Source organism: Rhizophagus irregularis, chromosome 1 (genome assembly GCF_026210795.1).
Source record: "Rhizophagus irregularis chromosome 1, complete sequence".
NCBI lineage: Eukaryota > Fungi > Glomeromycota > Glomeromycetes > Glomerales > Glomeraceae > Rhizophagus > Rhizophagus irregularis.
The window spans coordinates 6,551,358-6,564,500 of NC_089429.1; the positions used below are offsets into that span (position 1 = coordinate 6,551,358).

At 27.3% G+C, this 13,143-nt stretch overlaps 2 protein-coding genes across 2 annotated transcripts; both read right to left on the reverse strand.

The window, feature by feature from the left end:
* Nucleotides 1–3,581: 3,581 nt before the first annotated feature.
* Nucleotides 3,582–5,558, reverse strand: OCT59_001352 (uncharacterized protein; the record flags this gene model as incomplete). The annotated part of the gene is made up of 5 exons (XM_066139505.1): nucleotides 3,582–3,631; nucleotides 3,760–3,781; nucleotides 3,850–5,109; nucleotides 5,220–5,464; nucleotides 5,540–5,558. The coding sequence occupies 5 exons, from the start codon at nucleotides 5,556–5,558 to the stop codon at nucleotides 3,582–3,584; spliced, it is 1,596 nt and encodes a 531-aa protein (XP_065988903.1).
* A 3,097-nt stretch (nucleotides 5,559–8,655) lies between these two features.
* Nucleotides 8,656–10,049, reverse strand: OCT59_001353 (uncharacterized protein). The gene has a single exon (XM_025316107.2). It carries the CDS (start codon nucleotides 9,994–9,996, stop codon nucleotides 9,010–9,012), a length of 987 nt encoding a protein of 328 aa, XP_025181336.1. The 5' UTR covers nucleotides 9,997–10,049; the 3' UTR covers nucleotides 8,656–9,009.
* Between the last annotated feature and the right edge of the window lie 3,094 nt (nucleotides 10,050–13,143).

The following is a 13,143-nucleotide window of genomic DNA, read 5'->3' on the forward strand; positions in this document are numbered from 1 at the left end:
TGATTTATTAAATTTTAAGTCATGAATGAATACGCAAAAATTAAAATTTCAAACTAGAATAAATTCATAATAATATTTTAAGTCATGAATGAATACGCAAAAATTAAAATTTTAAACTAGAATAAATTCATAATAATATTTTAAGTCATGAATGAATATGCAAAAATTAAATTTTAAACTAGAATAAATTCATAATAATATATAGTAGTATGATCTATTTTCAATTATTAAATTTTAAGTCATGAATGAATACGCAAAAATTAAATTTTAAAGTAGAACAAATGTCTATCCTATTCATTCTTACTAAATTTTAAGTCATGAATGAATACACGACTTCTATTATTATTTATCTTTTTTATCTTGTCTTTTTTTGCTTATTAAATTTTAAGTCATGAATGAATAAGCAAACAATATCAATAGCTCTGGCATCAACGATAAAATTTCTTGTAAAGTCAAAGTCCGGAGCGTTTACAGTCCTACGCTTTGCTCCGGACAATCAATCTCTTGCATTCTTCAATCCACTTGGTTTTAGAATTCTTTCCTTTGATCTTCATTATAGGGGAATGATTATAAATAAATAATTTTTATTATGTTTGTGGTTCTAACGTTACCGGCAAGACAAATGTCTCGCCAGTGAACATCTCACCGACAACCATAATATTTATTATATATCTAATTGTATTATTTAATGCCATAATACATTTATAGGATAGCGGATAATCAGTGAATTGATTGTAGGTCATTAAAAGAGAATTGTTGAAAGAAAGTTGTTCCGCCGGGTTTGTTGGCTTGATTCCAAACAAAACGATTCAATGTTCGTACATTTGAATCTTACAATTCAATGCTCGTACATTTGAATCTTTAACGTTCATTTTTTGGCGATTTATAAAAGAGCGAATAATAAGCCATAAAGAATATGCTTTAATAACAATGAGTAAATCATATGTAATGGGGATTAAATAATAGATTAAGGAGGAGTAATAGGAATTAATAATTAAGAAAGAGTAATAGAAAGGAATTTTTATATAAATGTGCATATTTGAATTTTGATTCTTTTTGAGTACTTTTATTTTGTTTTTTTTTTGTAAAAAAAAATATTAAATATTTTTGCCATTTCTCTAGGAATTTTTAGAGCCTTTTTATAAGAAAAAATATATATATTTAAACAATCATACAGTTCTATTTTGGGCGTAAAATAGAGAAAAATTATTAACAATAGATACAATAGATTAAATGCTTTTTTCTTTGAACAATTAATAAAACGCGTCAGACGTCAAATACATTATATTGTTAAATAAATACGTCATTTATCGGCTTATGCCGGCTATCTTTGCATTTGCTTGCGTAATTACCGCTTTATCTGACTTTTTTAAAGAAAAATATTGTATTTACATTGATAATAGAAATTTATTTTTAGTAATCATTGATTTTTTTGATTGTAAAATTTATGAACAAAAACTTCGGAAATTTCCGATTACAAGTCCAAAAATGTCATTAATAAAGAAAAAAAAAATGTATTTGATTGTCTTTGATAATAGTAATATATTATGCATTTTTTTTTTTAAGAAAAAAAACCTAAAAAAATTATAAAACTTTAATGGGCAAATTTATCACATGTGATATAATCAAAATTTATTTATGTAAAGAGTACATATTCGTGATACAATCGTGATTATAAAGAAAAGTAACACAAAATATATCTCATTTCATGATCATCATACAACTATCAAAATTTATAGTACCGAGTACAGCTATGATAAAGATAAAAGAAGAAAAGTCCAAAAATCGTGTGATAAATTTTCTATTTGTTTTTTTCTTTTTTTTGAGAAAAATAAAAAATAAAAAATAAATTATCTAAATATGTTCATTTATTGAATACTTTTCTTTGATAAAATGCCCCATTTAGATTCTTTATCTAAAAACTTTACTTAAATAAAACTACAAAAGATGACATATGACCAATTCTGAAACGCCAACATACATCGGAGTTCTTAAAAGTGTAATATTTTTTTTTGGAATTATCATTTAAAACCTGTTAGAAACAAGTCAAATACTAAATATTTTGAAAAAGTATTTTATTGTGTAAAATTCATTGTAAAATTTTTTGCTACACATTTATTCGATTTATTCGTTTATTTTTGTGTTTCACATATTTTTGCACCAATTATTTCATATTAAGTTAAAATAAGCAACATCATTTTTATATATGAATGATTTTTTTTAAATACTTTCAATTGTTCCTTTTACAGAATTCCATATCTTAAAAAAGTCTTATGAAATACGCCCTTGATGATCACATTGTTCTACAGCATTTTTTACGTAATTCATTTAGATGCCTTATGGACCCTCTTTTCCATCTACTGTTTAAAACGCGAAAAAGGAAACTCAATATCTTCACGTGATGTATGGCCAAGATTATATGCTTACGCGTTCGGCCAAGGATCTGCAAATTTTTTAAGGCATTATAAAACAATACGTGTAATCTAGGCGAGGCAATCGAGGCGTGCAGTGAATAAATAATTAGGGTAGTTTTATGAAAGCACTTTTCGTATATCAATAAGATTTATAAAATTTCATGTCACATGGATACATACAATAAAACATTACAAACCTTCAGTTGTTCCAAGATTTGAAGGCTGTACTTCAATTTTATCAACTAAACGTGCAGTTGATCAGAAAACATCAGACACGAAGATACAATATCATATTTCAACTCTCAAATTAATTCAATTATTACAATCACAAAATTGTGAGCGTTCATATATATACATGCATAATCACAATGTTCGTTACAATAACCTGTAATTTGGAAGTTAGAACTAGAGAAGAATAGAATTTTATGTCATTTTCATTAATTCCGCGGATCGTAATATTTTTTGATCAGATTTGAAATCTCGTTTGCCCAATGAATTTCCGATTTGCAAAATCCACAGTATTCTAGTATTACTAATGTCGCGCAAAATAATTGTACGTAATAGGACCTTTTTTAATAATCGAAGGACGATTGTAACTTAAAAGCTTTCAAAGTTTAATATGGAAGAAAATTTGAAATATTATTACACGCTCGAAATGACATTTAGAATACCAAATGGACAGAATCTTATTCATATTGAAAGTGTTTTAACTTTATTTGTAAATATTTATTAAATTGTATTTCTTCATCACACCTTGAAACAACAGCTGTAATTCTATATCTTTTACAGTAAAAAAAAATAAAAATTCGTATTGAATTAGACCTGTTTTGAATTAACTTGGTTAATTCAAATAAATTCTGGCTTCTAAATTTATGTATGGCATGGCGATACTATATTCTATTGGTTATCACCTATTCATAAACTTGTAATTTTGCACAAACTCTTCGAGAATTTTTTGCCTATACTCATATATATTCTTGCACCTCTGCTTTTTCATTACAAAAAAAAACCAATTTATAGCACTCTTTACGATATAATGATCTTAAATCCAAATTTATTATTTCATATAGAATAAAAATTTAAAATACCAAAGATTTTAATAACCAATAACCAGAGAAACTTACTTTATTAAATGTGTTTTTTAAATTGTATACGTAACTTTCAAAGTTACTTCGTGCTTATTTCATTTTCTGCACGATCGTACTCAGCTTCAGTAGCTGTCATTATTAAAAACAATATGTTAAATAAAATGATAATAACAAATATTTTAAACGTAAATATTTAAGATTTGTTACAAACCCATGGATTCAATAATTTATTATAATATGTTTTTTATTTATTCTACGTTGATTATCAACAGCAGAAACCTATAATTTAATAAAAAGTCAATTAATTTCAAAATTTGGTAATAAAAATGTGCTGCCAACATGCATACTTTTAATTTAAAGTTGAAACTGAGATCGAAGGTGACTTCAATATCTGTAGTATTTCGAGAAATTGGCAATTCAAATTCTCCGATTAAACAATGATAACTTTCGCCTTCGTATATTTTGATTGGTACAGCTCTTTTGTCGGGAGTACGATCTAAATAGTTAGAGATATTCGTTTGACGAGAACCATTGATTCGAATTTTGAAAGTTTTGGACTTTTTGATGGGTATTACTGTATTACGTTCAATAAACGGAGTTATTACATCATCAGAAGTCATTATATTAAAAGGTGAAGCATTAACATCGTGAATGAGAATATCTTTTATTCTTTCAGAAGTGTTTCCAGATAAAATAGTAGCTTGTACGGCAGCACCATGAGCAGCTGCCTCATCAGGATTAATAGATACAATTAAATCTTTTCCATTAAATAATTTTTTTATCATATCTTGAATTATCGGAATACGTGTTGAGCCACCAACCAAAACAATTTCATGAACTTGACTTTTGATTATCTTTGCATCATCAATTACTTTTTTAATAAGTTTCATTACAGAATAAAATAAATCATCATTCAATTTTTCGAATTCGTCACGGTCTAAAGAGTATTGGCTTAGATCGTCGGTACTATTACATAAAGAACACGTGGTTTTATTAAAATTATTTTTTTCGATGTCATAGAGAAATGAATCGATATGAACGTGATCAAAATTCGAAAGAATTATCTTTGCACGTTCACAATTTGTTCTTAAACGACAAAGATCACCCATGGATTGGCTTTGTCTATTTTTCTTTTTGTATTTTTGCGCGAAATGATTTACTAGACGATCATCTAAGTCTCTTCCACCAATATTGTTGTTACCAACAACGGCTTTTACTTTAAAAATTCCTTTATCTAAAGTTATGAGAGAAGCGCTACAAGTACCACCACCAAAATCAAAAACAAGAATATTTTGTTTCTCGGTAACTTTCATTCTCAACCCATATGTAATAGCGGCGGCTGTTGGAGAATTAACGATACGAATTATGTTCAACCTAGCTAACAAAGCAGCTTTCTTTACAGCTTCATATTGAGAAATATTGAAATCTATTGGCAACGCAACCACTACCTTTTTAACATGTACTCCTAGAAAGGTTTCCGCGGTTTTTTTCATTTTATTTAATAGGAAAGATAAAATTTCCTCGGGTGTGTACTCTCTGTCTACCCATTTATAATTTACACAAATACGTATTTCATTATTTTTTTTTACGATATTGAATGGCCAATACTAATATAATAAATAATTTGTGTAATAAAAAATAAAATTAAATAAAATAATTTCAATTATCTATCTATTCTTCAATAGATTCGAATTTTTTTTTTTTTTGAAAATCATACCTTCATGCCATATTGTATATCATAATGATCGAAATCACGACCAATAAGACGGTGAATGTCAAAAACAGTATTTCTACAATTTGAAATAGATTGAATCTTTGCCGCATCTCCAACAAGTATTTCTGACTCAGTGAAAGCAACGTATGATGGTGTTATACGATTACTGTAATCGTTGGGGATGATAATAACGTTATCTTCACGCCAAACGCTAACGCTGGAAAAAGTATTCCCTAGATCAATACCGACTATAATAAATAATTATTAGAACCTTTTGGAAAGTCTATGTATGCATATTTATTTAGATATAATTATATACATACTAATATATTCTTTTGCCATTGTTTTTCTTCTTTAAAATACGGAAACCAAAAATTATTGATAGAAATAGAAAATGGGTTAATTATTTTAAAAATAAAGGTGAATAATCGTATTAATTCATAGAAGTAGCTTACAGTAATTAAATAAATTTATATATGTCGAAGTTTTAATTTTGGGATAAAAATATTACTTTTATCTTTTCGATTTCGTGACGAGAAAAGTCTATCGTACGTAAAAAGAATTTAACATGCGATTTAAAGAAAAACAAAATGGTTAATCATTTCTATACTTTGTTTTAAATATATTACGATTTATGGGACAATCAACACAAGGAAAAACAGAAAAGAGATATTGTTGTTAAGTCAACCATTCTCCATTTAGTCCATTTAGGTATATAATTCGGAGTTTTCGGCTTTCAGTGTCACCGATAACACAGATAATCAATCAGGATGAATTACTCTTTTTTTTTTGAGTTTTAATAAGATCAAGTAAGAGAATTCCGTAAGTTTGTTCTAGACATCTAAAAAGAATTACGCAAATTATGAAAAGATCATCGAACCAATATATTATCTCTAGTATCTTAGTCAATATGAACAAATTTGGGTAAAAATAAAAAAAAAAAATTTGTTTAATTTTAGGAGCTGTATTACGTTATATTACGCTATATTGTCTCACAGATCTGCATACAATGAGTTGAATGATTAATATTTATCTGTGATAGCATCATGCAAATTTGATAACGTAAGGTTAAAAATCACCTCAGAGAATTGAGCGTGTGATCCAAAAGAATTTTTTTCGGAAATCAACTCCGTAAAGAATCAATATACAGTAGTATATGGTGATATACTAAAAAATTAATTTTAATAAACAAAATAAATAAAAATAAATATTTATAGTTAGGTTATCGGTAAAAATCTTTGATCTTTCCCTGATTGTTAAATTTTATTTTTAATCAAATATAATAAATTATCTAAAAATGGATTTGTACCATACGTAAAGTACACTCATAAACAAAATAATAAATTGACCCTTTCAGTTCATGATAATGCCGACAAAAAAATTTAATAAATTTTTTTATTACCTACAGTATATCTATAATATAGATAGTAATATAGTAATAATATACGAAAAGCCAGGAAATTCGTTTATTACGGTCGTTCAAAAAATAAGATTTTAATTAATATGTTATAAGATTTTAATATATGTTTGGTGTTAGTAAGCATAAGGTATTAGATAATAAATAGTATATAGCGGATTGTGACCACAGTTACGGCAAAACCGTGTGAAACCCAATGTGCCGTTAAGGCGTTAAGTTATTAATGCCATAACTTTTACTGTGGCCAATGATAGCGTAGAATATAAATAGTCTAAATAGATAGCATAAATTATTTTAATAGTATACATGACTTAACAGTATAAATTTTTTAAATCTCTCCGAATTTGTTATCAAAATTTAAAGTTCCCATATTTTAAATAACTTCTTTGATTATAAATTTCATGGAACAATAATTTTAATAGTAATGAATGAATAATTAGAACGATATAAAAATATGATATTTACATACTTTATTTTATGTTTTATAATATATGTTTTTAAGAAAATTTAAATTATTACATATCCGATATACACAAATTATAGTGCCTATTATACAAGTTACCAGTTACGGCGCATTTACTAGTTACGGCGCCGTATTGTCATGTGATCATCATGTGCCGGTTCGGAATTGATCGATGTATGTTTAACATGATTTACATATCGAACATGATAAACATGATTGACATATCAACCATATTAAACATATTAGATATATTAGATATTAGACTTGTTAAATATGTTAAATTTATTAGTATATGTATAATTTTATTATAAATACAGATCAATTTTTGCAGTAATGTTTCTTTCAGATAACAACAGATAACAGTTATAAAAGGTTATTGCTTAAGTGTACATTTTTATTTGTGTGAAATTCTTTATTCGTGATTGAACGAATATGCCGACGTAAAAAAAGTGCTATACTACACGTCTGATTGGTATTTTTCGATATACCGTTTAATTGTATACTATTTAATATACATAAACCTTCTGCTTACATAATTAAATAATTGCTTAATATTTTTAAGCGTTAAAGAACTGACCTAACAGTATCTTAAAGTATATAACTCAGTTGTGATACGGCTCATCCCAATGTGATCGAGTTCCAACTGCATCTCTAGTATTTAACATACAAAATTCTCAAATTAAATCTGAATAACGCATAAGAGCACATATATCGGAATAATGTTTTTAATTATTGTTTGAACGCCACATTAAATACATTAAATGAAGTGCAGTTCAATAAACAATATTCTCAAATCAAAGCTTGTTAGATAATTAATAACATATGTAAAAATGGAACAAATCTGTTAGTCCCAATCCGATGCGATGACTAAACAATAATGAGATGGAAGTTTGATTTGTATTGAAAACGATTTTTAGAATCAAGAAATCCTTAATGCATGACATACTAATAAGACAATGATATTATTTGCATTATACAATTTTTATTGTATCAAGAATGAAACATGACCGTCATTTTAATTAAAAATAATCAATAAATTATATTATGATTATTGGTGAATGAAAAAAACTGTTATGACCGTTTCAATGCATCGTGAGAATAAAATGAGAACTCGGAATATTTTTTTTCCGTACAAGATAAATAATTTATTTGTCATTCAACTATTCCCGGCCGAGAGCGGGAATCTTAAATTATTTTTTTTTCGTTAACCAATCAAATTGCTCTAAACTATATCACATGATAAATTTAAATTTGTACGCATATATCGTAACACTATCTGCTATGTAAATGCCTAACATTTAACGAACAATAAAAAAAAAAATTTTTTTAAAAAACCACAATTAAACTTGTTGTAATTAACTTGATATATAAAATCTGTCTATGACTTTTTATTGAATTAACTATATTAATATAATGTTACATATGAAATCTTCCGTATTACATGATCGGATGAAAAAAAAAAATTATGTTCTAAAAAAAAAAATAAATAGCCGTGCGGCGCGGCCGGGTTAAATTAAAGCAAATTTTGATATGAGAACCAATTTTTTAACTTTATATCTCTCCTTAGTTAAAAAATTTTTCTTTATTAACGACGCTGGATTCTGGCCTTTAAAAACGCTATATTATTTAATTATAAGAAGTGTACCGATCACAAAGTTAATATTTTTTTATTAAAAATATCATCTATATACTGGTAAATAATTTGTTGTAAAAAGGAATAAACAAAAAAAAAAAATATTAAAACTATTTCTAAGTGACTATGATTCGTGGCCAAGTGATCCCTCTACATCTATCTTCAAGGTTGCATACTCATTCTTTACAACTATCATAATCTTGAACCTATGAGTACGTACTATCTTTTTTTTCGCACTTAACACCGCATTTCTGCTGCCTAGCTTCCGACATAAATATTTTTACATATAAGTATTTGTCATCGCATCCTTGATTACTTCTGATGGAATAATTCCCAATGGTTCAATAATTTTTGCTAATATTTGAGTATTAATTCTCTTTAAATCAATATATTTAACCAAAGGTTCTAATATTTCGACAACTTTTTGACAATCAGTAAAATTATTTTCTACTTTGATATACTCTATTTGTCTTGAAATTGATGGAATTGGTTGCCGTTTAAAAAGAGTTTCATATGCTTCATTGCATACTTTTTTACCACCTAAAATAGCACTATATCGGAGAATTTCTACTTGGATATAATTCATTGGTTCTAAGATTGGTAACCGTTTGGAAAGAGTTTCATATGCATCATTGGATACATTTTTTCCTGCTAAAATGGCACAATATCGGAGAATCTCGTATTCCGGAGTTACAAAGGGCATTTTTTTCTCGTGTTTGTAAGACAAGAGATAACGAAGCGCTTCAAGAGATAATCGACCAAATTCGATTACATTTAAAGGAAACGTTGATAGTTCTTCGACTATTAGATCTATAAGAATATGATTATCTATTAATGACGGTTTCTTTTTTTCCACGACTTTTGACAATAAAACCGGTAAATTGTGTACTCTGCAGCTTTTTAGTAAAGAATCTTTAAAAATTCTGGCAATAAACCCTTGGAGGTCTGGTAATTGGAAATAGTCAGCGGCACTATAGGCTTCAATTATAATATCATCGTTTAGAGATTCTTCTCTAACTGAGCCTGTATAAGCGTATTCCAATATAATTTTCATTACGGAAGAATTGATTGTTGGAAAACGAATTTGGTTTTCGTAACTTTCTTTTAACCCGTTATAAAATAGGGCATCAAGTACATTTGATCTTGCTGCTAAAATTGCCCTATTTGCATATAATTTTATATTATCTTCACAAAGAATTTCTATATCACTATATCTTTTATTATTTAGTAACGATTTTAAATCTTGGGATAGAGAAGATCCTTTCATTTTTTCTAAGATGATTTGTAGGGTAGGGTTACGGGGAAGAAAAATATTTATTTGTTTTGCACAAACATTCCGATGTATTACCCTTTATATAAATGATCTTGTACCACCATATCACGTAACAGTCGTAACATTATATTTACGCGTATTGTTTATACAAATGCATAACTAAACTTTAACTAAACTAAAAAAACTATACATGCATGATCTTGTACCACAATTTATACCACCATATGACCATATCATATTTACGCGTATTGTTTATACAAATGCATACCTACTACCGATATTTCTTGATTTTTAATTCTTTTCCTTCGAACCTCTATATACTCCTGAATGTTTTTTTTTCGCAATAGCTTCTTTGTTCTTCTACTGATTCACTTCTTCATTCCTCTTCGAATTTTCATTTCTTTTCTCATTTAATTGATTACCTTTACCACATTTTCCGGTTTATTATAAAATTTAAATATTTTAAGAAACTTTATTATTAAAAACAGCGATTATAAAAAACTTTTTAAAATCGCAAATCAAAGTACATTATTTTTGTGGTTATCAATTTTTATTATTTAATTAAAAAAAAATATTTTAATGGTAATAGTAAACGCTTATCATGCCACCGCAGCAGTAAGTGCATCTGGTTCATCATTCATGTGCATCACCATAGTATCACAGACATCTGATCCATGAGTTTTCGATCCCTAAAAGACGAAAAGAAAAATTAAAAAAAATATCGGTAAAATTAAATAGAGAAATTAAAAAAAAAATTCTAGAATACAGTATAATTAATGCTTACAGTTTCACCAAAGTATAAATTAGATAAATTAAATATAGAAATATAAAAAAAAAATACCAAAATGAAACATGCCAGCGCTTGCCATTTTACCGCAGCATCTCGCCGAAGTAGCTGAACTCGATCTGACGAAAAAAAAAAATATAAATAAAAAAAAATGATTAATAATTATTAATTAATTAATCAAAAAAAGTTTCTTTTACCACCAAATCTGTCATAGATTAATAATATCTCATAATTTTTAAAATGCTAGAAACACTATATGTTCAACTTTTTGCAGGGATAACGACAGAGCTGATTTGCTGACTGTATAAACAGAATGACGTTAACATTAACATAAACGTTAACAAGTTTCTTTTTTAGTCAACCCTCCCCATAAAGTAATTATTTAGTAAAAAAAATTTTTATCCAAAATGTATGATTTGTTAACAATAGGTACTTGCTTTAAATGTATTGAATAACATACATTTGTCCATTCATAACCACATCTGATATGATGCATTCCGTTTGTAAAAGATGTTTCCCAAGGAAGCTTTTTTATAATAATGTGAATTTCACGCAAAAGATGATTTACAAATTAACACAATTAGAAATAAATGACTGCGGAATATATCTGCATATTTTTTTTCTTGATGTTTGATATCCTATCCTTTAATAATCTCACCATGCTGACTAGAGTTAAAAACATGAAAGGATTCAAAAACTTCACACTATTGACGTAAAGAAGGCTATTGGACGACCATCAAGAAATGATCAACGCAAAAACCAGAGGATTGTACACGACCAATCCGAAACAATTAAATTACTTCAAGTTTATTAATTAATTAATTATAAAAAAAAAATTTATACCAGTGAACTGATATTTTTGATAATGAAAATATTAATTACATTATAATCAAAATAAATAATTATTCATCTAATTTTCTACGTTTATACGTTTAACAGTTACATTTTTAAATTTTACATTATTTAAGCACACTTTTACCCTTCATCAATTCCAAATAAAGATAAAGTGTCATCTTTTCTCTTCGGATAAGCCAATTCCAGACAACTGTTGGGTACGGCCATCCAGCAGAATCACATTCTCGACCAGCAACAGGAAGATCATCAGATCAAACCTGATCTCTTGTATCAAACTCCACACTTTCAATTTTATTATATCAGATAATAATATATCAATTTGAATTTTTTTCTACATCAAGTGATTGGAATATTTAGAGATCAGTCTTAGTGGAATAGTTTGATAACATCTCCTAGATCATATAAGATTTAAATTACAAATATATACAATAATTTCCCTAATGTGGAAAAGTAACTTTGGTTTTGGCGAAGTTCTTAAACTGCACTACAAATTTTATTTCTATATTCACCAATTAAACCAACTCTACTGTCTCCTGCCATAATACTGCTTTTTCCATCTTGTTGAATGAGTAAATTATATCATCACAGTAACCTTTGTATACAGTTGCCAAAACTTAATCTCATAGTATTATCTAGTAACAAGTTTAGTCACAGCATGAAATTCTCATGATATCTGTTTAAAACAGTTTCTTTTTTTGTAAAAACAGAGAGTATGATACATAGTCTCTGCTTTTTTCACACAAATATATCTGGAAACATGGAATGTATCTATGAAATACCAATGTAATATGTACTTGCCAATACAACATATCCAACAACTCAACAAAATACATTCACTTTACTTGTTACATCATCATATCGCGAAATACTTTTTTTATGAAAGGATTATCTATACATTTTTTTTTGTATTAGAAAAAATCAAAAATTTTTTAGGTCAAAATATTCAAAATATCCTCAAAAGTCAGAAATATCTTATTATCCATATTTATAAGACAATTTCCTTTTTTATAAGGAATTAAGGATCATGTTAATATTTATTCTGAATTATTGTCCAAATACTTGGTTGAATTTCACGATGGAATTGTTACATATCAATTGTTTATGACACCCCTTAAATATTCTTTTATTAACTAAATTTTCATTTCATTTATTAATTTATTCGTTTAATAATCAGCATAAAATAATAGCTACAAATTATGATCATTTTATGTCATGGCCAAAAAATACGTGTGTTACTGTTAAAAAGCTAACAACAGTAGACAATAACGTACAGTTCATGACGGAACGATAATTAAAGAATATATTAAAAATATGGAGGTTACTTTGGGAAGATACTTAGGATAAACAAAGTGAGATATATATTATTTTATTTCAATAACGAGAATGATATGATGAACGCAATAATGCCGCCGTTAATATCCCCTCAGAGGACGAACAATTTTACGAGGCAACGGATAGTCTAGAGGATCAGAGGGGTTCAGATAATAACAAGTTTGAAG